This window comes from Tachypleus tridentatus, chromosome 7 (genome assembly GCF_004210375.1).
Source record: "Tachypleus tridentatus isolate NWPU-2018 chromosome 7, ASM421037v1, whole genome shotgun sequence".
Lineage (NCBI taxonomy): Eukaryota > Metazoa > Arthropoda > Merostomata > Xiphosura > Limulidae > Tachypleus > Tachypleus tridentatus.
This window is the reverse complement of record NC_134831.1, coordinates 137,756,016-137,782,637: the sequence shown is the minus strand read 5'-3', so window position 1 is coordinate 137,782,637 and position 26,622 is coordinate 137,756,016. Positions and strand designations below refer to the sequence as shown.

Genomic DNA, 26,622 nt, shown 5'->3' with positions numbered 1-26,622 from the left:
TATAATAACAGTTATTACTAGTAATTATTACAAATGATGCAATGGTTTATATACAAGGGTTTTATAAACTTACAAACTACACCGAGTCCTATATCCGGTCTAGAACTGAATATTTTATCGATGGTCCAGGTCCAAGACGAGCAAATTAACTCTGATTATATATTGTTACGCCTTGCCTAAGTTAGGGCTGTCTTTTTCTTGGCTGGCCTCACACTGGGTACAAGCTGACTCCTTTCAGCGAAGATATTTAATGTCTTCGTGGAAATAATAACGTCATGAGTAATTCACTGAAGTTAGACGGTTTGTAATGTTCGAAACCTATAACAATTCTGGTCAAATTCTGTAGTTTTCTGATTAATAGATACTAGTTACAATTATAGCTTCCTAGGCCTATAACGTACTGACTACAGCTATCCATTAATATTCTCTTCCTCTGTCTCTCGACTCGCCGCTATTTATAAAAAATCATGAGAGTTTGTAAAAATCATGAGAGTTTGTAGAAATTGCGACAATATCGCCCGCGTCGCGCTTTGGGGTGTATAATGTGACGGTCAAACAAGTATTGTTGAGTGTTACACTGCTTTTATGCATACGGACGCTCAAGTATTGTTGATTTTATACAATTTTCAAGGGCAGGCGAGACTAGCGCAAAACACTTGAGAATATACATCACAGGCAAAAAACAACAAAAACACGAAAGAAAACTATTCAGGAACAAACGTAGGCACTAGAACAAATGTACAACAATAAATCTGTTAAATATCTAATACTATTTTACTTTTAATTCTAAAACATTAAAATGCATCATATACAATAAAGCCTTGGCGAATTCTTCTTCGAGAGCATACAATAAATGGATGCAGGTAACTACTGATCTGCATACAGGAGTGAAATACATATAGATGCACAGACAGAAAGAAATACTAATAACATCCTTAAAACAAATGAAGAGTATTGGTTAACTAAATCCTTAACTTGGATAATGTTTTTTCTTGGTGTTATTTAGAAATTTAAAATATTTCTTAAATGTAACTAGAGTTAGAAACGAATATGCCGGTAACAGCGGGATCCCAACCAATAAACCAGCGTATTTTAGCCATAATTATAATTATGAAAGGTATATCAAGGCAAACAAAAGAACTAACTTTCCTATCACAATGCGTTTTAAATCAGGATACACAAGTGGAGTTTCTTCTCTTTAAATTGGTTTTATAGCTAGGATTTAAGGGAAGGTGTGTTTGGATACTTTTATTGCTGCTACTTCCTGCATACTATTCCTGTGTATATTTGTATTCCTTACCTTCTGTACGTTTAAAATATCTTTAATATTTGATCTAATATACAGTAAGTTAGAAGTGCGGCTATTACTAACATGATACTAATCACAATGTCTAAATAGTCTATGTCGGTGAGTACTGTTGACTAGTTGCTTCCCCTTCAGTATATCATTTCAAATAAAGGGACAGCTAAGGCAGATTCTTTGAATAGCTTTCTATAAATTTCCTAAAAACTTTTTGAAAAGTCGATTTTTATGGTTTGTTTGTTGTTAAACATAAAGCTACACAACAGGCTATGTTGTGCTCATCACGGTTATAAAAGCTGATATTTTAACGTTGTAAGCCTTCACAGTTACCGCTAAGCCACTGAGATACCCCAAATTACTATATGACAAAGTACTTAATTTTACGGAGAAACATGCCTAAAAGTCTCTGATTAACCTTCTAGAATTTACTTTGAACGTTATTTAAACTTTAAAGTCGTAATAATTATTTTATTTTAATTTTTTCTATACAAAACTTATGGATCATTTTATTACGTTGTCAGGAGCGATACTGTCAAACAAAACTTATATTACATGAACTGTTCAACACTGTGTCGGGATACTCCTGTCCAAATGTATCCCTTAACTTGGAACTAATGATGAACTACATCAGAATTTCAAACAGATTTTTCTGAACAATTTCTCCACCAAACGGTTTATGGGATCATTGTTTTGTCGATTGCAGGACCTCCAATATCCCTACCGTTGATATTACTAGGGTCTCCTACACATTGTACACTGAAAATAATTGATTTTACAATTTTCTGTAAAACTTGTAGCGGTTTAACACAAAAACTCAAACTTTCTTAATATGATGCAACATATTATGTAAAAATTATGGGGGGAAAATCGATCTTTCTATAACGATGAGAAGAAGCTGTGGAGTTTTGTGGGTCACAGTTACCACATCCATGATGGAAAAACGAAATTACAATTAAGTAACACAACAAAACTTTCTTCGTTATTAGGATAAAACTGTATTAATATAACAAATGTTCAGTGTCCACAACCGTTAACATTGCAAATACAGCTTAATTATGAAAAAAAATTTGTGATACTATATTTTAAATTTCGTTCTCTTAGAGTGGAAGTGGTTGGTCGTTGTGACTTACTAAGCATTATTTAATACAGAAACACATCAAGATATGCAACCGATTTCAAACTGGCTAAATGTTACATTCGTGGGCTGCGTTTGCTTTGAAAAACCACTGATTTGTATGTATACGACGACCGGCACATATCACTGATTAGCATGTTTGTATATTGTCTCTTTAACTCATTCAACCACTCTCTTGCTGGATTTTTGATCCTAATTTATAAACTTGGATTTGTTTTGAATTTCGCGCAAAGCTACATGAGGGCTATCTGCGCTAGCCATCCCTGATTCAGCAGTGAAAAACAAGAGGGAAGGCAGCTAGTCATCACCACCCGCTTCCAACTCTTGGGATACTCTTTCACAACGAATAGTGGAATTGACCGTACATTATAACGCCTCCATGGCTGAAAGGGCGGGCGTGTTTGATATGAGGGAATTCGAACCCGAGTTTATCAGATTGTGAGTCGAGCGTCCTAGCCACGTGGCCTTACCAGGCCTCATGAGTTAGAAAAGGGAGCGTTGGAAAATACTAGAAACAAAGTAACAAATATGTTAATATGGTGGATCTCAAGAAACATGCTCACAATCATTTTTCTTACCTTCCCCCCACAGTGGCACAGCTGTACATCTACGGACATACAATACTAGAAACCAGGTTTCGATACCAGTGGTAGGCAGAGCAAAGATAGCCCTTTGTGTAGCTTTGTGCTTAAGTACAAAAAGACACTTTTTTAAAGTAGAAACTTTTAGACTTGCAGTATGTTCTTGAATCGTGATCACTAGCACCTATTCATTGGATTACTCTGTCATTTCACTGAACTTTATCCTAACTCCCTATAACTCTACTTAAGTAGAGGTCGGTAAAGTTATTGTTCTCTTGAAGCTTGGGGTCCAGTAGCACGGGCACAATCGTTGAAAGTATGTCTAATGCGCTAGCGACAGGATAATTGATGTCACTGCCACATGTGACACTTGAGACAGGGTAAATAACGTCATTTCTACACGTGAATCCGTAAATATGCTTACGGACAACACAAGTTAATCGTCACTCGCGACGGCTTCCTGTTAATCGTTTTTTCTTAATGTTGGTTTTCAAGCGCTCAAACACGTGCTGAGTGGCTACAGAAATAAATCAAATAACGTAGCTACTTGTTCTTTAACGTCACGTGTGTAAAATTTAATACATTATCACGTGCTTATTGCAATACTTGTTTCGTATTGCTTTTACAATTACACGTGCGCTTAGTGTACATTCCATTCTGATTCCAATACAAATTTGCAATTTTATCCAGCTATAAAAGTCGCATTAATAGGATGTATAATTTCTTTTAAAAATCCACCCTCATCTAGAACTTTATCTTACATGTAATTCCAACTTAATATGGTGTACCTGAACATTACGTTTCTTTACCTTTTCCATAACTGGTAAAAATACGTCTTTGAAGTTATATGACTGTTTTTCATTTCAACAATTAATTATTTATGGTTTACAAAAGCTACCTATTGACGAATGATGTAAACGAACAGTGCGACAAAGCTACACGAGGGCTATCTGCGCTAGTTGTCCCTAATTTAGCATTGTAAGACTAGAGTGAAAGCAGCTAGCCATGAGCACTTGGGCTATTCTTTTACCAACGAAGAGTGGGATTGAACGACACACTGTAACGCCCCACGGCTGAAAGGGCGAGCATGCTCTGTGGGATGGGGATTCGAACCCGTAGCCCTCAGATTGCAAGTCGAGCGCCTTAACCACCTGTCTATGCGGGGCCCCAACAAAAAACAAAACAGATGCAAAAAGTGCTATATACAATTGAATGCAAATGGCTGCTAGATAGAATTTTCGGTTTTGAGCCAGATACGAATACACAAAACTCTCAAAACACTAACGTTAAAGTCATAAAATAATTCACTTCTGTGTATTTCATGGTATTTCTAACCTCAACATTAGATTACATGACACATGGCTAAACAGCCTGGACTGAATCTTTTATTGCGATGCGAACACGCAATAAACATTTAAAACATTTTCATTAGGAACAGCATTAAAAAGGTCCCATTCCTAATTCTGGTGTTTTCAACTTAAACCATTCCATATGCGATAAAACAAAACTGGATAAACAGGTGGCTCAAAGAAGATTCAGACATAGTCAGTTCTAATTTTGAAATGTTAACAAAAAGGCTAGCTGCGCCAAACAACCGGTAAAAAAGTTAAAGCAAAATTATTAAAATTCATAAAAGGAAATAAAGAAACAAAACAAAAGTTTAATATTTGATTTAAAAACATAAATAGCATTAAACCCAATTTTTATATCTAGTTTACAGTAGTAAGAAAAAAACTACAGTAATATAAGTTATAAAAGGACTTTCTGTAGCATAATTGTAATTATCATAACTTGCCAGGATGACTAACGGGCAAGTTCAAAAATCAGCAATAGTCACCTTAAGTTGGCCTTTCCACTCCTGGTTTCAAGTTATTTGATATTATGGACGTTGTTTTTTTTACTTCAAATCGAACTAGATGTACTTTGATTCTTAAAAGGCAATCACATTAAAAAAAGTCTAATGTATAAATTACAAGACTTAAATAGAATTAAAAAGGTTAATGGCCTTTAAAAAACTAAAAACATTTCTTAGGTGGGCAGTGTCACCATCACCAATAACACTGTCTAACATTATGGATAAACCTTGGGACAAAATGTGTTTAAAATGGTGCCATCGTTGAGAGTCATAACGACGGCAAGACAGTAATATGTGGGTTATTGTGACCTGAGTGTTACACAGACTACACATTGGTGCATCAGCCGCAGATAAAAGAAAACAATGAGTTAAAAAACTGTGACCAATGCGTAGTCCAATTAGAACAACTTCCTCTTTCTGGTCGTTACGGAAGCAAGACGGCCAAAGTCCAATAGAGAATTTTATTTAGAATATCTTGTTTTCACGTTGCTCACTCCAAGTCGACTGCCAACTGGCACGGAGCTGAACCCTGAATACAGGACCATAGTCTATGTATGGAACAGACACAGCACAGATAATCCCAGAAGAGATAAATTTAATTGTGGTGTCGGCGAGATCGTTCCTGCGAGTACCAACGTGACTTGGTATCCAGAAAAACCAGATGAAAGTGGATGTTAAAGAGAAATGGGCCAGTCGGTTTTGAATATCGGCGAGAACAGGGTGAGAACTAACATGAAGCGATTCCAGAGCCAGTAGTGAACACAGAAGCTGTAGAGAGGATTCTGAATGCAACCACCGAACCACAACAAACCATGGCAGAGCACACAGAATCATCTGATTTCGAACCATCTGTATAAATAGGAACGGAAGGATAGTTCGATAGATGTTCAGCAAATAACAGACAGTATTTCCAATCGGGAGTGTCTGCTTTTCTCAGATGACTTAAAGATATGTCCTATTTTGGGACTGTAATAAGTCATCGTGGAATGAGCTGACCAGTGGATACAGCAATGTTATGCAAGGACAGACCCAAGTCATCCAACTGCGCCTGGATACGAAGACCAAAAGGAGCAATGGCAGATCATCTGTTCTGAAAAAGTACGGCCCACATAGGAAGGAAAACACAACCCCATGAAGGATGCTTTGGTAAGGAACAAAGTTTCAAAGCATACAGTAAAGACAGGTGCAAAGGAAATTCGTGAGACTGTGTATAAGCTCTGAACAAGGGAAGTGCTGAAAGCCCCAGTCCCCTGATGATGAATACCATTCAGCATCTTTAAGGCCGAGGTCCTGGCAGAGCCAGAAACCAGTGATTTATGGTCTGGTTTTGATCGAATAAGAAAACGATATACCTTTAGTATAGAACATCAATCTGCTTCCCAAGAGGTCGAAGAGAGGGCACAGAAGATATTCAATGCCCTTGTACATTTGACTCGTAGCTGCTTGATGTGTGGTATAAAGGTCAGATTATGGTCAAATATAAGCCTCAAGAACTTTCTCTCAGGGACCACAGACAGCACAATTTCACCGATACGGAGTTCGGGATCAAGATAAATACCCTGTTGGCGGAAAAGTGCATCCAAACGGTTTTAGAGAGAAAGAAATGGAAACCATTTGTTGTCGTCCACTTCAGTAAACGATTAAGGGCAGTCTGTAACTGCCGCTCAATATGCCTAATATTTGACGACTGACATGAGATGTGAAAGTCGTCTACATAGACCCCGTTTGCAATAGTAAGAGAGTTGTTCAGTGATGGCATTAATCTTTATACTGAAAAATATGTCACTCAAAACACAGCCCTGACGGACTCCAAGTTCCTGTAGAAAAGAATGGGAAGTGTCGACCCCACACGAACTCAGAATCTCTTGCATTAAAAAAATTAAATAAAAATTGGCAAATGGCTATGTAACCCATGTAAATGGAGTTCTTGCAAAATGCCATACGTCCATGTTGTATCATACGATTTCTCAATGTCAAAGAATATTGATAAAAGATGTCGTTTGAGAAAGGCTTCTCTGATTGACGTTTCAAGTCGAATCAGGTGATCCATGGTGGAGCGCTGTTGTCAGAGCCCACACAGGGTGGACGCGAGAGAAGATTGTTTGATTTAAGGAACCAAACAGGACGAGCATTAACCATCCTCTCTAAGGTCTTACAGACAGCTCGTCAAAGCAATTGGACGGTAGTTTGAAGGAATCTTGGGATCCTTCCCAGGCTTAGAGTAAGGCATCAGGAAAACTATTCTCCTGCCAGATCTGGTTAAAACCAATCAGAAGAATAGCAAGAGAAGCAGTATATAGATGGCGCAGCATTTCATAGTGTACATCATGAGGTCCGACCGATGTACTGCCAGACTGATGAAGGACCAGTTTCAGTTCCACCAGTGTAAAGGGACGACTATAGTCACAGAGACAATTAGCTCGAAAGGAAAGAGGTGATTGCTCTGCCCAAGTCTTGATAAATAAGAAGGTGGAGGAAGAAGCAGAAGTGCTAGATACCTGGCAAAATCTTTCACCTAGAGTATCGGCAATGCTCCGGGTATCAGCTACTTCCTGACCATCAGTGAACAAGATCGAGAGGGGACAGAGTTATATTGCCCACTGACCTTCAGAATCTTGTTCCATATGACTTTGATATGCTGGTTATTAACTTAATCCAAGAATCCTTTCTGATTTTAACGTCTGACTCACCGAGCATATGCAGGAGCCAGCTGGAAAGCAATGCAGTGCGAGAGTATGGGATACCTATGAAAAGTATCCGAGGCCCGTTTATAGCCTTCCGTGCCATGTGACAGGCAGGATTCCACCATGGACGAGAATATCGTGGAAAACATGTCGATGTTTTAGGAATATAATCAGCAGCTGCCTGTATAATAAGTCAGTTACTGCTACCATATAGTCGTCTATTGATGGCTTGCAGACGATGAAAAGATCAAGTTCTGGGAGAGCAGTGAAAGAGGGTCAGTTTGCTTGATCCAGCTTCCACCAGGGCACGCGGATCGGGTGGCATCGACTACGGCCAGTCTCTCTCAAAATTATAGGAAAATGATCACTGCCTCATGGATTATTGTCAACCCTCCATGAAGAATGGAAGAATAGTGAAGGGGAGCAAATTAAGAGATCAAGAGCAATAAAGGACAGACAAGGTGCATGAAAATAAGTATAAGAACCAGTACTGAAAAGAGAAAGGTTGTGACTAGAGAGCATACACTCTATGGAGCGACCCCTCCCATTAGGTTCAGCACTTTCCCAGAGGGGATAATGTCCATTAAGGGTCCCCAGGATTAAAAAAGGGAGAAGCAACTGTTCAATGAGAACATCAAGGGCTGATTGACCATAGGTTTCTCCAGGTGACAAGTAGAGAGAAGAAACAGTGATGGTACGGTCCAAGAAAACATGAATGACTATGGCCTCCAAGGGTGTGTCAAGTGGCGAAGACAGTGTAAGAAACTGATCAACCAACAGTGCCACCCCTCCAAACACTCGTCCATCACACAGACTATCATTTCTGTACAAATTAAACTGCCGAAAGGTGATTTTATCGGCAGGTTTCAGAAATGTTTCCTGTTGAAATGTAGATGTTTCCGCCAATATGTCATCAGAACAAAGCTTCTTTACTGACTTTGGAGAGACAGCAAGTCCCTCTAGTCCATTCTGAATGAAAAAGGGAGACATCTGCCCTAAAGGTTTGTCTGAAAGAAAATGTAGTATAAGAAAACGACCCTCATATTTCGAGTTCAGCGCTCTAACCACCTGGAATACATAAAAAAAAAGACCACAACACGTCGTGTTGAGATTAAAAGACGTAATGTCATTCAAAAAACAAAATAAATGAGGATGTACATTCGTTTGATTTCAGTGTTCTTCCATTTTCTTCAGTTAGTTAATTTTTATTTTTATTGACAAACATTAAAATTATAAAAGATATCCATTGTGGTAAATAAAATAATTTGATCTAACATAAGATATTCCCATTTCTAATTTATCTCTAAATGAAACTTCACTTAATAGAAGTTTGCAACACATTTAGGAATGGAAGAGCATTTTATGATGAAACCTATTAATACATCCAATCTCTTCATTCTAATGCTGCAAGTCAAATTAGTGAATCCTGTTAAATAACTTTAGAGAAAAAATTATTGTTCTCATAATTCCAGGAAGATTTCTCTTTCCATTTAATTTTCTTTTTTTTCATGAAGAAATTTCGATGAAAAACTTGAAACTGCCGTGTCAAAAACGTGATTACACTATTATTATCGAAGAGGGTTGAAACGACAATACTCAATAAATTTGTAGTTAATGTAGACGTACATTATTAACAGCTTAGATTGCTTAAGCCTTTACTCTAAGTAGCATCTGGTAATGGAGATAACCAGAAGAAGCGAGATGAAATATTGGAATATGTAATGGCTGTTAAGTAAAGCATTCGAGCTTGACGACTATATGGTACCCATCTCACGCTTAAATACGCATGCGTATTCATATCTAATCAACTTTAGTGTCCATCATAATTCTTCTATGTAGGAACAAAGAGACCCAAGTAACGTAAAATGAACCTAAAGAAAATATAGTTTCTAACGCATTACAACCTGCCTTCGCAGCTAAAGTCAAAAGGATAAATGGATTTTCATAAAACATATGACAATGGGAGAGTCTTTCAAACTTTAAATTTCCTGGAAACCAAAGTTAACTTATCTAGTCTATTTAAAATAAAGAATTTCATTATATAACTTTTTTACATAATACAAAAGAAACATTTTTCACTTTTCTTACGCTATTTGCAACTTATTAACTCAGTTTAAAATATGAAATAATATATGTATATATATATATGCTTCAAACATTCAATCGGCAGTATTGATTTTAATAATCTTTCAGAACGATATTTCGGTGATGCGTACTATGGCCAACTGAATATCATTTCATGGTTCTAACATACTCTAATATAAAGATGGTTTTTGTGACCTATGCATAACGAATCATCTCGCCTCCTGGTCGTTCCTGTACTCTATGACTATAGAAGTTAAAAGTCATATTCCTGTTTTGGGGATTCAGTCGAAGAATGAAGGTATGCAATGGCAGGCTACTCCTAAACCCCATGGCTGTATTACAGGATTTGCGATATCGAAACTTCTCTATTCCACAATTGTAAAAACAAATTAGGCAAGAAGTTTCGTTGCGATGAAAGAAACGTGTTTAGCTGCGTCAATAAAACATGGGAAGTCAGGGAAAAACAGATTACTCTAAAACCAGCTGCCTTCACATACTGAAGGGAGTGAAGAAAGTTGAATAGCCTGCTGTTAATATAGAAACCTTCATTCAAACTGTAAACAAGATAACTCACACGGGTTTAGGTCTATAAAAACAACACAATATCTTGTTCTCAAGCTTCCCTCAAGGTTTAAAGCCAAGCGGACCATTAGCTGTCTAAACAATATTTGTAACGTGACACATGGAACTACATCTACTTAACTGTTTAGTAAAAATTAGAGAATTTTATTACCATCCTGATGGTGATACAATATTTCATACATAGTGCAGAGAATGTAGCAAAAGTTTTACCAACATATTTATGTCAAGTTATGCATCTGATAAGTCAAGAAAAAATGTCAAGATGAACAAGGGTGGTAATTCCCATCAGCACCTTAGTCTGATAAGAATTACCACCCTTGTCTGCAATGGTTACCAACATGCCAGGTTAAAGGTGTCCAATCATCATACTAGTTTCTCCGCAAAGTACAAATACGAATAGGAATTTATGTTACATTATTCACAGACATGACCTTCAGTGCCTTTGGATTACCAGGGCAGTCATAATCCACACAAAGTTAATGGACTTTACAAAGCTTATAAAGAGGAAGTCATCACATAGAATGTCATCAGTAACTGAAGAGGTGAAACATTATTGCATCGTTACCTCAAATTGAGCTCTTACTTTACGCTAATGGAGTTCAAGTGGCGACATTTTCATCAGTCAATGTTCCTATACTGTTTGCAAGGCACTGATGCACGAATTCTTAAATATGGAATACGTTAGAAATCCTAATTTAGTCACAAATGAAACTTTCTGAAATTTGAGAATTCGGCCACAAGAAAAAGCATAACTCAAGTGTTCTCTTTTTGTTTGTTTTTTCCTCCTATCAGACAACGGTGAGGATTTTCATGCTTATTTAATTAACCAAAGAATATTTTATGCACTAAAGTTCAATTATGACTAATTTACTGTATGTTATTTAGCCTTGTCTTCAGACAGTGAGTCAATAATAGCTGAGGCTATTCAAGACTTAAGTCGATTTGTTTGTAATTAAACACAAAGCTATAAATGGGCTACCTGTGTTGTACCCGTCACAGGTATTCAAACATGGACCCTAGTGTTATAAGCCTTCGGGTTCACAATGATGTCGTTCTTTATCATTATTATGATGACTAAAGAATAATTTTATTTTATGAGAAGACGGAAGTTTGCTAAATAATAATGTAATTGTCAATGACGTAAAATGTATTAACCAAGCCAGCATTACGATGTCGAATTTGGTTTATAAAACTGGAACAGAAAATACATAATTTGGACGACTTATGATGATTAGTTTTCTCGATGAAAATGTTTAATAGTAAATAAAAAGCGAGTTCCCATTTAATCCTAAAGCTGTAAACTGGACTATCCGAATTATACCCATCGTGGGTATCACAATCCAAAAAAGCTTTAAGCCCACGAGCTTATGGCATAAACAAAGAATTTTTACCTCTGAAGAAGTGTGGTTCATCAGTATCGCCATTTTGATATCCATTAAAATAGTAAACTTGTTTGTTTAGAATAAACAATGGGCTACGGGTATCGAAAGCCTGTTTCTAGATGTGAGAGTTCATAAAGATTCTGTTGTGCTACTGGGTTGGTGGGTAGGAAGGCAAAATAGTTTGTTTGTTTTGAATTTTGCGCAAAGCTACTCGAGGGCTATATGTGCTAGCCTTCCATAATCTGGCAGTGTAAGTTTAGGTGAAAGACAGCTAGTCATCACCACTCACCGACAACTCTTGAGCTACTCTTTTACCAATGAATAGTGGGATTGACCGTTACATTATGACGCCCCCACAGCTGAAAGAGCGAGCATGTTTGGTGCAACGAGGATTCGAACCCATGACCCTCAGATTACGAGTTGAACGTCTTAACCCATCTGGCCTTGCTGGGTCTCTGGCAAAATAGTAAACAACACATTAACACTGAATAATGTAGTTTAGTTCTGAAGCCCCGGATAAAAATCTGGTTCTACAATACCTCCCGTGCCCATATTTAACACTCCTACGAAAAGTGGGGCCTAATAGGCCCCAGAGCAACTTGAAAGGTTATTAATATTAGGCTAATAAATTTGTATTTAAATGAAATTGCCATTTTATTTAATGAAATGAAATCAATAATTCGCCAACAAACACCAATAAAAAATAAAATCTGTTTGATTTGTACATTCGGCTTTTTCATAAATCCTGGAAATTATCTTTAACTACAAAAAACGTTGACCTATGGTTCATGCTAGTAATTATTAATCACAGTATTCATGTCTCATCGAAAAAAATGTTTACATGTAAAAAGAAAAAGCAACAACACACAGGATGAAACAGGCGTGATAACCACGTGGTGTTTACATCGCCACGAGTTAAATTAATGTATTATCTTCATATTTTTTTTTATTTACGCAAATATCAGTGTTGTAGTGATAAGACTACGAATTTACAACTCAGGGGTTCGATTCTCCTCGATGAAAACAGCAGATACTCTAATGTGGTTACATAATACGAAACCCTCATACATACAGATCCTTTAAAATCATAAATTATTAGTTATCAGAAACGTATTTTTCAATCTTGTCCAGAGTTTTCTTTTGCTTGGACAACTACACACCTACTTGTGAAACTAAACCATGGTACAGATTTATTTGCTACACACCTACTTGTGAAACTAAACCATGGTACAAATGTATTTGCTACACACCTACTTGTGAAACTAATCCATGGTACAAATGTATTTGCTACACACCTACTTGTGAAACTAATCCATGGTACAAATGTATTTGCTACACACCTACTTGTGAAACTAATCCATGGTACAAATGTATTTGCTACACACCTACTTGTGAAACTAATCCATGGTACAAATTTATTTGCTACACACCTACTTGTGAAACTAAACCAGGGTACAAATTTATTTGCTACACACCTACTTGTGAAACTAAACCATGGTACAGATTTATTTGACTGATGTTTATTTGTTAACTTTCACAAAAAGCTAGTCGAGGGCTATCTGCGTTAGCCTTCCTGCTTTTATATGATAAACTAAAGGGAAGACATAATCAACACCACCCATGGAACTTTTTATATAAAAAAAAAGTGGGACTCACTGTCATAGTATAACCCCCCATGGCTAAAAAGGCGAGTGTGTCCTATAACGGGATTTAACTGCCCCAACAGTAGAGAATATACAATAACTCAGTAGTTAATTTTGCATATAAATTTTGTTAGCTTATATTTCCTTTCCTTGTCTCTCTATTGAATATAAATGGTACAAGTTCTCAATGCTTGTGATTCAACAATTACACATGGTTTTGTGACGACCATAACTGAATTTAGGAATCTTTGAACTACTACTTTAATGTGTGTAATGTGCCAATCGAACTGACAACACCAACTGCCAATATATAATAAATGTAACTTTATCATACTTTCATATCGGAATATTCTGTGAATTAGCATCAACTTTCCTTTTTTCTTCTCAAAAATCACATTCTTTTTTCATCGTATAATCTTTAGAAAAATAAAATTCATGAAAATAGCTGAACGCTCAGTATCATAAGGAAAATAAATACACTTCACTAGCAGTAAATTTGCATCACATCTTTGATCGCAAAAGCTAACTGGATATTCGTAATGAATGATAAATTCTTTCTTCCGATCTACTCGTACGTGAAAATAAACTTTACTTTCCGTTCGCTCAACCTTTTATACATTACATTTATTTAAATATTCATTCCGGAACCCCATAACACGAATCTTTGTAGAATTCTCGTATCTCAGTGACAGGTACAGAACAGTCTCAGGCATGGAGATGCTTAGTAAGTAAGCATCTACTTCATGCCAGATATAATACATATAACAAGTTTTGAATAATGCATGTTTTCTCCACAAAAGAAAAGAGAAGGAAACAAGAAAAAAAAACTCCATTTTGTACTCAGTTTGAAATAAAATACGAAAGGATATTTTTCATTCCACCCCCCCAACCCCGAATAAAATACCCATACTGGTCCGTACGCACTGAAAAAAAACACTCGCAAACTGTTCATTAGACCCACGTTTAGGCACATATAACCAGGTTAAGTTAAAAACTGCTAACATCAAGAGTTTCTCACAGGCACAAACTATACACATATACTTGTGATCTTACAAATAAGCTTAAATTAGTTGTCATAGTGCCTGTGTACGATTCTTCTGGGAGATTAGATACGAAAGCTTTAACCTTCTCATATCTATAGATACACGTACTCTTGTATTCTCTAGGGATACGAATTGAAGTTCAAACACTCAAGTAAAAGATGGTTACAACCACTATTACAATGAGTGTCATCTGGAAGTAGGTAGGCAAAAATATTTTTTTTTCCTGGATTGGATTACTAGGTTAACTTGTCGTGTAAAGCTACACGAGTGATATCTGCATTAGTTGTCCCTAATTTAGCAGTGATAGACTATGAGGAAGGCAGCTAGCTATCACCCACCGCCAACTCTTGGGCTACTCTTACCAACGAATAGCGGGATTGACGTAACTTTATAATGCCCCCACGCCTGAAAAGGCGAGCATGTTTGGTGGGTCGGGGAATCAAACCCGTGGCCTTCAGATAACGAGTAGAACACCTTAAATATATGGCCATGTTGGGCCTATACATTACTAATAAGAGAAAGCAAGTTTCAACAATTTATTTTGTTTTGATATATATTTATGCCAAGTTAATCAAGCAGATCGTATATAAGTGTACCTGCGAGTTTGTTTTATATCTGCTTACAAAATCGAGAATGGACACAGAAAATACGGGTTCGTCAAGTGTATTGTGAAAACTATAGACATGGCTGAAAAACCAGCTCTCGAAACAAAGCGAATTTCACTCATTTTATTTAAAAGTAAGAAGCGTTATTTAAAAGGGTGTTTTATCGTCAGGTAATGATTTGTGTACAGAGAAACAGTTTAAAAACTTCACTCATTAAAATATATGACATTCTGAACAGATGTTGAGTAGGTCTTCAGTAAGTTCTGAAAAGATCTTACACAGGAAAACACATAAATTCACTTTATTTCTATTTGTTATTTACGAAATACAATTCTCTACTCCTCTCACCCCTTTTCGATGGTTCAGCTTATAAACGTTATAAACAGCCCAGTGGCTAGCTTTGTGCTTAAAATAATCAAATCTATAAAAAAATCAACGTGTAGTTACTTTTGAAGCTCTGAACAGAACCAACAATTTATACGGTAATCCTCTGAATGGTGGTAGAAACAGATCAATGAAATGGAACTAGAATTTTGAACCCGAATCAGATCTTACACACATGTACTGTGCTTTGTAAAGATATTCACCACCTACCAATAGTGTCACATTTTGATGAAATGCAAATAATGTAAATATTTTTAATGAATTTGTTTTTATTATAAACTAATGATCAATTTTAACAGTGCTATGTGTGAAAAATGTTGAATCTTAGCAAAGAACCTATATAAATTAAACTTTGCTGATTGCATACGTTTTCAATGTGTAGTGGAAGCACTTTGTTGCTGTACATATTTTTGAATAGGTCTCAACCATCTTTGTATAGTGGGATGGTGTACTTTTTGCCCGTTTTCCTGAAAAAACTGCTCCAATTCTGACAAGTTCATTAGGGATCGCTGATGGGCTGAAATCTTCAAAATCTCTCATAAGATTTTCATTGGATTTAAGTCAGAACTTTGACTAAGCCACTCCAGCACATTCACTTTCGTTTTTATTCAGAACAACTCCAGTGTGGCTTTGTTCTAGTGTTTCGGGTCATTGTCTTGATGAAATGTGAATTTTCGATCCAGTTTTCGATTCTTGGCTAACTGAAGCAGGTTTTACTCCAGGATAAGCCTGAAGCAGGTTTTACTCCAGGATAAGACTGTATTTTACACCATTTATCTACCTCTCAATCTTGACAAGCTCCCAATCCCTGCTAACGAGAAGAATTCCCATACATGATGCTGCTATCACCACGCTTTACAGCTGAGATGGTGTTGACTAGGTGGTGTGCTGTAATTAGCTTATGCTAGATGTAACACTTTGAATTTAGATCAAAAAAGCTAAATTTTTTGTCTTGTCTGTCCACAAAACTTTCTGCCACATGTCGCAACCTCCATACGAGATTTAAGAAGATTCTTCTTCAGTAATGGCTTCCTTCTTGTCACTTGACCACACAGGTCAGCTTTGTGTAGGAACCGGAATATTATCAATGTATGAATTTTGACTCCCATCCCAGACATTGAGGTTTGCCAATTTTTCGAAGTCACTGCTGGCTTCACAATAATATCCTGAAACTAGTCTGTTGCTTGTCCAGCTTCTCAATTTGGAAGGATGGCCTGATCTGGGTAGTAACTGGATGGTATGAAGCACTTTCCATTTCTTAATGATGGACTTCACGCTACTCAAAAGAATAATGAGCGATTTTAAATTTTCTTGTAACTTTCTCCTGATCTGTGCTTTTCTACCACTTTATCCCCGATTTATTTTGAAAGTTCCTTGGTCTTCATAATTGACTTGTCGTATCACTATGACGTCATTTGCTTTGATGTCAAGTTAAACCACTTTGATTACACACAGATAGAGACCATTATACTAATTTCTTGAACTTTGAAACTACTCTTTGTGCCTGAATTGATTTAGGATTTATGTAACAAAGAGGATGAATACTTAAGTAATTGAGAACATTCTAATTTTCTTTACAAATCTAACTTGTTCACGTAATATTAGGGCGTTTGTAGTCTTCTCAATTTGGTGTATATTTTGTAGGTCATAAATTATAAAGCCACGTTTGAAAGTTCCATTATTATTAGCTCAGGCAACACCAGAATGCGAAAAATTTGCAACGGATGAATACTTTTGTATGGCACTGCAAGTTAATAGACCACGTTACAAACTACTAAGATTCACATATAATCGTCTCTAATTTGAACTGTTAGCCAGAAAGAAGCGTCAGGTTCCGCCTCAAATCTCTTTCAGACTCTTTGAACTGAATAACAAGATTGAATGTAACGTTTATAACGCATCCACAAGTGCGGAGCCGGTTCAGCAGAATAACGCCTACAACTACACATGGTCGCTACGATTCGAAGCCTAATATGTAAACCACTTGGCCATTGTGCAAGAAAAGGCTCCTGCATTATAGGATAGAATGCTCTGTAATTACCATCAAAACCACCATTTAAAGATGCAAGTACCTCCTATTGTCCAATTCATCATTGTGGATACATATTTTTAAGTTCTTTTTCGTTTGATCAAAAATTATAAACTTAATTAAAATAATGATAAACAAGAGTTCGACATTTCAGCGTCTAAACTAGTTTGTTTCTTGAATTTTGTGCCAAAATAACTCAAGGGTTACCCGTGCAAGTTATACCTAAATTAGATGTGATAGACTAAACTGCTAGTCAAACCCATCTACCGTCAACTCTTGAGCTACTTTCATCGAAAAGTGGGATTCATCATCACTTTATAACGTCCCCTCAGCTGAAACAGCATGCTCGTTGATGGAATTTAACCTCCCCCCCCTTAAACTCAAAAATTAGCCACCAAGCCATTTTATGACCTTTTAGACTACACCCAACTATTTCAGTTCTGTGTTAAGTGCTGTAGTTTATTTTTTATATATGGGCATCCTCTCCATTTATTATTACAAGGATATCACAGATTCCGCAATTTCAGGAAAAACATCAAAACCATGCAGCTAAAAACTAGAAACGAGCATACATTTGTTTAAAAAGCAAACTCAAAATTTCTGTTTCGTTATTCACTATTCACTACCTTTATTTAATACACTGCTGCACCCACTATACAACCAAACCAAGTTCATAATGAACCTCACTCACTAGAAACAACCTCAGTTATAGTATCAAACATATAACCCGTATTTATTTTTATCCGATCGCGTGATTTATTTATTTCTGTACTGTTTCCTATGGATTTCATTTCAAAAGAACAAACTCATAAACTAAAACAAGAATCACATAATATTTTATCTTGAATATAAGTAAGAAATGGTTTATTCCTATCATGTTTAAATGTAAAAATATCACGATGGTGTACGAACCCCATCAGGTTTTCAAATATACTGTTATAAACTATTGTATTCGTTGTTCCATAGATTTGTAACTTGTTAGATTATCACAACACGCTCTCCACAATTCACCAAGACACTATAAAAGACCGACACCTTACACACACACTGACCTGAAGACGAAAGACTTTCGAAACGTCGTTTCCTACACTTGTGTCTCCACAACAGCCAGTTGTCGTCCATTCTACAAAGTTTCATCATGAATACTCTGCCTAAACAATCTATCGAAGAATAACCTATTTACTATTGGGATCTTCTGTGTATTTTACGAAGAAAATGGGTAATTTCACCCAATTTTGTTTCCTTCAGTTCTTGATTTTGGTTCGGTTGTTGTTCATCAGTATGGTTTGCTTTTTGAATTTCGCGCAAAGCTACACGAGGGCTATCTGTGCTAGCCGCCCCTAATTTAGCAGTGTAAGACCAGAGGGAAGTCAACTAGTTATCACCACCAACCGCCAACTCTTGAGCTACTCTTTTACCAACGAATAGTGGGATTGACCGTCACTTTATAACGCCCACATGGCAGGCGAGCATGGGTGATATAACGAGGATTCGAACTCGCGATCCTCGGATTACGAGTCCAGTACCTTAACCACCTGCTCATGCCACTGGGAGGTTGATTAAGTACAATGACAACAGTAAACCAAAGTACTGGCATTGTGTAAACAAATTTAAACAATATACCTTACTTCAGTACATGTGATTTACCTTCAAAACGTCTGGTTGCTTTATGTGAATAGGCTAAGATACAAAATACTAACTAAAACCAAATATTTGTGAACTAACTGCTTATTGCCCATCACCAATAAATATGCTCTTTATTTTCAAAAACGCAATTTAATAAACTCTGGTTATCCATAAGAACAGTTAAAGACTCTTAAAAATCAAATCATTTAACCAGTTAAAACAAAAACTCAGGTATCAATGCTTCTGCCTGTGTTCCAAAAAGTGGTAATGATAAAAAATAATGAGAGACATGCGAATAACAAATATATCTTATTAAGCCATTTAGGTGGTTATATGAGAGTATTATTTGACCTTTGAAGATTATGTAATATTGTGCTTTTAAAGAAAACAATTAATCATATCACACAAATTTTTCAAATATCGTGATATTATAATAAAAGAGGGCATTCATTCACAGAACACCAACAGTTTTCCTTAAAAGGTAATATCACATTTGGTTTAGGTCGCGTCCAAGTCTATTTATCAAGGTCAGAGCGAAGGGGATTCATAAATTGCTCTTTGAGGCATAACTGATGCATTGTCTGAAGAAAAACTAAGACAGTTTTCCCATGGAATTTTCCTCTTTGTCAGTTCGTGGTCCAAAAGCTTGAAAATATTCTCTCCTGTTGAAGCTTCTTTCCATTCCACCATTGTCAAAAGAGAACAAACTTTTTCCAAGCAAAGGATCAAGATATCGTACAACCACTGGATACAGTTTTGAGTCATTCATGTCTGTGGATCCATCTGTGGCTAAATTGTAAACACTGTTAGTAAGTATGCTTGAAAACATTTTGTCATCTTCACAACCCAACATCTGTACAATGGCTGCAGTTTTGGTTCTAGCACAGTCATATTTTTTTGCTATATCAGAGTCTGGAAACATTTTTCTGAATAGATGTCCTGCATGATCGGCTACAGCTAGGGGTAAATTATGAACAATGACGAACTGCGTGAACATCACTTCTGCATTTATGGTTTCATATTCTGAATTCTTACTCATAAATATCGTTATCTGCATCGTTTTTGTCTTCGCCTCAGCCTTTTGTTGGTGAGACGCCGATTTTGTATGTCTGGAACAATCATTTATCCCGCCATGCGCCACAGAAAAATCGATATGACAAACTGTACAAAACGCATGACTGTCACTGACTTTTGATGCAATGAACGGATATTTTGCACTATACTCTTTCCTAAATTTTTGATTCACAGTTTTAGTCCTTTTAGATTTACCAGAAACAAGACAATCTGGTGAACGATCGCATTGGTGTTTTTATGCCGCTTAGAAAACGAGAAATACCCATCTACGCGAGCGCTGATTGGCTGACAAGCACTGATGACGTAACTATGGATTCCCCCACGTACCCAATATAAAGAACACCGCACTCAAACTATTGGTAGACGTCGGAGATACAAATATTTTTTATTATTTCAAGCACAAACATGATTATTGCAAGTAGCCATTTGGGCTATGTCTTATTTATTATCAAAATTTATTTGTATCTCACTAGAAATTTTCTTTCCACCCCTTTCAAGCCCTGGAGGAACAATTTATCACTTTATTATATAGGCCTATATAATAATTTGGGAGTTGCAACAAGTCCTAATATTTGTCTGTATGAGCGTATAGTCGTAATGTATACACCAAAATCGTAATTATTACGCTCAAATCGTAATGGTTGGCATCTCTGCATTTATCCTACCAAGTTTCTTTACGCTAATATTCAAGGGCTAAGTGTAAGGACTAAATAACAAATCTACAACACTCACACTTATGCACAAAAACTAACGCTTTATTTATACAAGTAAACATTAAACAACAAAAGAAAGTTAACCTGATTATGCCTATAAAAAAAATAAGGAAACGCAAGAGAATAATATAAAACGTCAGTGTTTTATTGTAGCTTCAGAAGAGTGTGTGTGTTTTACGTATAGCAAAGCCACAAAGGGCTATCTGCTCAGCCCACCGAAGGGAATCGAACCCCTGATAAATCCGGAGACATACTGCTGTACTAGCGGGGGGCAGCTTCAGAAGAAATTGTGTCTATTTGAGAGACACTGTGATGTGCGTTTCCTAGTAGTTCCGTCCGCCAAAAATCTGTCACGTATTTTACCTAATGTTATTATGAGAACAAAGAGCATGACTACATATTCAATATGTTTATTCCAAATATTCTTTGCTGTCTCATTTCAAATGTCCCGTATAAATAAAATATAATTAGTTATGTACAATAATGGAAACACAAGGTACAGCGCACACAGGGGCCACACAATGAGAAACTACATGGTAAAATTGTTAAAAGGTACAAAATATTATTACAATAAATAAAAAACGAAAGTAAATACACTGTGAAATACACTAGTTTGTTTGTTTTGTGCGAGATATTTGCTTTACATAGAGCATTGTACCTTGTTTTCATGATACTATGCAGTTTATCATTATACGATTTTTGAATAGTTTTTCCAATGTCCTTTAGTTCTCTCCACAATTCAGACATATTGTTTGGTTGCCTTTTGATCTTCCCAGTTTCCAAATAAGTTCAGTCTCGGGAATGAACATATCGGGACTTTATGTAGGTTAAGCCATGGTCGTAAGTGCTATATCGACTTTTGAACTTCGCCACGTTTGCCATACGCTTTTCACTGCTGTTTTGCTGAGAATGAATTCTCGCCCAAGAATGACATGATACATCAGATTCTGTCTATAAAGCATACAGACATCTTCATGATAAGCAAAGTTATTTGTGATGAAGAAAAATCTATACGTTTAAAAGATCTAATATCAAAACAGTATCACCACACCTAAAAAATACTTGTAACTTTCCTTCTTTTCAGGAAGTTTCACTGTCAATGTACATGACATTTAAAGCGCATGCGCCTTGAGGCATTACCCGCCAGTCATTCTGTTGTTCCATCCATCGTCTTCCGTTTATATTATTTAGAATCTATTTTACTGTAAGTAATTAACAACATTTTTTCCTGTAGTGAATTTCTAACTGAATAAGTGGAACTGAGTTTCTCTATTAGTTTTTTAATGAGATAAGTGAGGTTCCAAAGAATACATTCGTTAGACAGATTTTGAATTTGTTGTGTTTTTGAATTTCGCACAAAGCTACAAGAGGACTATCTGCGCTAGCCATCCCTAATTTAGCAGTGTAAGACTAGAGGGAAGGCAGCTAGTCATCACCACCCACCGCCAACTCTTGGGCTACTCTTTCACCAACGAATAGCAGGATTTACCGTTACATTATAATGCCCTCACGGCTGACAGGGCGAGCATATTTAGTGTGACTGGGATTCGAACCCGCGACCTTAAGATTACGAGTCGAGTGCCTTAACCACCTGGCCATGCCAGGCCGAGTGGCGTATGTGACTTGCTATCGATAAATTTCACAATTTATAAGCAACACGGAGTCTACTTGTTTTAAAATAATATATTAAAACAAGTCAAAAGCATACAGAAATGTTTATTACACAGTTCAATATCAAAGTTGTATTCAGAGCTTTAAATAAATGTATCTTTTTCGTCAAAGTCCACAGAGACTGATTCAGTTACGTTAGTGCATAACTTGACAAAACGAATTATTTATTTCTTCTGCTGTGTTATTACAATACATTCTGTGGTAATTTTCTTTTAAAAATCGCCATTATACGCTCTTTATAGCTAAACTCACAACCATGCAGTCTACCGACGTAATAAAACAATCGCCAATTCATAAGTATTGAAATACACAGCATATGATTTGTAAACAAACTTCCGATAAACTATTGTTTCTAAAAATAACCAAGTTTAACACTCACATTATATAAACCATCTAAATCATAACACTCGCTTTAAACTTAAATTCAAACAATCGTGTGTATCTAACAACAGTCATTTCCAATTTTGAACTATTTACCACAGGGAAGGCAGAAAAACTAGCTCTACCTGTCACCACAATAGCCCTGTAGAGCTCATTAGGCCGAACAATGAGACTGCCTGTCACTTTTATAACACACCTCAGTTGAAGAGAATGTTCTGCGAAACTGTCTCAAACACTTGACCCTTTTTCTCGTAGCCCGATACTCTAACCTTTGTACCATTCTAATATTACAAGAAAGTATTCACCATTTCTGATTACTTCATTCACTTCAACAACGGTATTAAATATTACACAATGTAACAACATTCTAAGAATCGTTCGAACTTTTCTCTTGATGACATCGATCAGTTTAAGAAAGTTTGCTGTGTTGTGTAATAAACCTGCATCCTCAGATTACAAACAGAGGTTAAGTAAGTCAGATGAGCTTAGTGAGAATAATGCCAGACCACTCCACACTTCTGACCTGAGAATGCAGAGCTATTGTTACAACCTAGTAACCGGACCTCAACTGAAGAATGCCACAGAGTCAGTTTCAGGCAGCGCCAACGAAAAGATTACCTAATGCAACACCAAGTACCATTGTGAAGATTGATACAGCAATTAACATAATGGTGGCACCCTTTGTATTATTTCAAAACGTAGAATACACTATATTGCGACTAATTATAAATGTACTCAAAATATTTCACCCGTTAGTTACTCCTTTTTCTGTGTAGTCTATTCCAAATACCCATAAACTCTATAATCTCTTTGTACAATGGGATTGCGTTGGATACATCTATTATAGAACTTTTCATAACGTGACATTCTTCACCCTTTAATAATGTTTTACTACACTGAAGTATGGCCAACAGTCTAACCTAATTACTACACTGAAATATAACCAACAGTCTAACCTAATTACTACACTGAAATATGACCAATAATCTAATTTTCCTATCAGAATAACTCAAATTCAAATTTAATTCAACTTTGTTTGACAACCATATGCAAATTATAAGAACCAGCTAAGGAAAATAACTATCAAGGAACGGGCCAAAACTCGTGTGTGAAAAAAATTAATTTCAACTTTTGAAAAAGGAATTAAATTGTTATTCCGTTTCTGAAGAAATACTACTATTCACAAACATACGACTTACTTCATAATAGCTGGCAACCAGAATATGATATTCATTGAAATCTATTTTAAATCGTCCGTTTCAAAAGTATTAATACTTTCTGTTACCAATTCCGATATTTTTTACCGATTAGTACGAATAATACCGACATACTCACTTGACGTTCAATTTTTTGCTGCCGTATGCTAGTTGGTGACGTCACACATTCACTCTCCATGTTATATCTACAACCACCAGTAGGTCAAGATGTATCTGTTTAAAAAATACTCGTGTGAGAGTCTGACAAATACACTCCATATATTTATTAACTTAATGCAATTTCTCAATAAAAACTAAATGTAGCAAAGCTCTTCAAAAGTCATAACCTAGTATCTTTTAATCAAAAATTACAGTTATCAACTTATTACTTCATATTAAAGAGTAACAAGGGAAGTTGATAAAAGTACAAACTGAATGATGGAAAAGTCGTTCTCATTACCTAATACGAATATCATTATATACCTCATTAACATAAACCTCGCCAACAGTCAGGCGTTTACATATACATACACATCGTTCACCACAAAAGAGGTCCCATAACTTCACTTCTGATGTTTCGCATAATGCTACCTGGTAAGACTCGTCGCTAATTTTCATTTAATAGACTAGAATAACAGTCCTCAATCCATAATTTGTGCTCCCATTCAGGTGGTGCGAGAAAAGATTGAACGGTTGTGAGAAAGAAAGAGCACATATCCCACAGCTGCTCAGGGATTTCAAAAACAACTGGTAGTTCGGATAATCAAAACAAGGAAAGGCGGCTATTGAAAAGCATCCAACGCCAACACGTGGTCTACTCTTGTCTAATTAAACGGAAGGAACTTATCAACATTTTTATAACGCATCGACGATCCCTAAACGTTTAGCGTTTTATATGACAATGGGACACAAACCGAGAATCTTGACTTCACAGTCTCGAAACGCCATTCACACGGGCACCGGGTGTATACCAAACCTCTGTTAGAGCATATTGTTACCTAAAGCAGATCAAGTGCAAACGACATCAGAAACACCCTCATATCTCTAGGCCTAAGAAACTGATAAATACCTCAGTTTTAGTCTTAATTTTCCTTAAAAACATGTTTCAGGACCTGACCTTAAAGCACACGAATTATGTTTTATTTAAGTTAATGGAACCTCTTCGTGCAGCTGAAATGGAAATGATAAAAATCACAAAATCAAGAATTTTGACCCAGTTTCTAACAAAACAAAAATATTATCTTTTTGATTCAGCGCAAAGCTACACAATAGGTATCTGTGCTAGTTGTCACTAATTTAAGTGTAAGACAAGAGAGAAGGCAGCTAGTCATCACCATCTATCGCCAACTCTTGGATTACGCTTTTACCAACGAGTAGTGGAATTGACCATGACATAATAATGACCCCACGGCTGAATGGTGTGACGTGGATTCAAACCCGTGACCCTCAGATTGCGAGTGGAGCGCTTTAACCATCTGGTTATGCCAGGCCAAAATAAAAGAACAGTGAGTACCAGCAAAGTCACATCTCTGTATGTTACAAAATGCATATAAAAACTCCAAATATCTAGAACGAATCGAATGCATTAAAACTAGCACAAATCTAAGTTAGTTTAGGATATGCGTTTAGTCGACTTTAAAAACAGGCTAAAAAGTTTGAAAGCTTGTTAACAATTTTGATCCCAGTTTTACATATTTACTGAAAGTTTCACCAATGCTTTTTCATACATTAATAAAATTTAGGAGAATGTTAAAATTGTTTTACTATATTTTAGAATCACAAGCGACATCTGTTCCACAAAGTAACACTTACACAAGATGTATGTATATTAAAATCTTAACGTTACGTTAATTCATATTACATAATTAATAATATAGAATCGCAGCACAGAATCTTCGTTTCAGATTAGTTTCAAATGTTACTTTCACATAACGAAAATCTTCTACTTCCGTTCTCAAGAGCGCTTATGTAAGAGATGATAAATTTCTTTAAAACAGTCGTCATTACAGGTGAAATTTTGGTTTCAGAGCAAGAGTATTAAATATTGCACAACAAATCAAGTTTCCTCTTTATAATATTATTATTATAGCCGTTTTGTAAACTTAAACAATTCTAAATTTAAAAAAACAAAAAGAGTTCAACATCATATACATCAGCAGTACGTATGAAAATGTACAGGGTGGCCCGTAAGTCCATACCCATCCATATATCCAGTATATCTGTGTGCTGTCCCTCATTCTCGCTTCATAATATTATGCGACGCCATGTTCTGCGAGACATTTTCCTCAACATAGCAGGGGTTATTGTTCCAAATGCCGCGGTAACAGCTGCCTTCAACTCATCATTAGTATAACATAATAACATATGGATGGGTAAGGACTTACGGGCCACCCTGTATACATTTAAAATACATGCTATAGTGAAATTGCAAGGTCACTAAAGTCACGGTACAAAGGGCAGGTAAAATAATTCATATTTGTAAAATTACACAACTTCAAGCTTCTCATCCGTACTTTTTCAGTCTTAAGTTTTAAATATCTGCTCTTTTTCCAGTTCAACTTAGTTTCGTTGTGTGTTGGCTACGGAGATGCCACATTTTCGTAATGCCTTCAAGCATTAGTCTGTTAACAACGTCTACACGTGTAAAGCA

At 36.3% G+C, this 26,622-nt stretch overlaps 1 protein-coding gene across 6 annotated transcripts in view; it reads right to left on the bottom strand.

Moving 5' to 3' along the window:
* LOC143256699 (protein king tubby 1-like) overlaps positions 1–26,622 on the bottom strand; it is an 81,315-nt gene that overhangs the window by 48,118 nt on the left and 6,575 nt on the right. For 5 of the 6 annotated variants that reach the window (XM_076514248.1, XM_076514253.1, XM_076514255.1 and 2 more), the window contains one exon: positions 24,112–24,206. In XM_076514248.1, coding sequence (XP_076370363.1) covers positions 24,112–24,171 — 60 coding nt within the window. In that variant the 5' untranslated portion in view covers positions 24,172–24,206. Of the gene's footprint in view, positions 1–24,111; positions 24,207–25,306; positions 25,415–26,622 lie in introns of those variants that run through there. The other variant, XM_076514251.1, reaches the window with a different exon arrangement.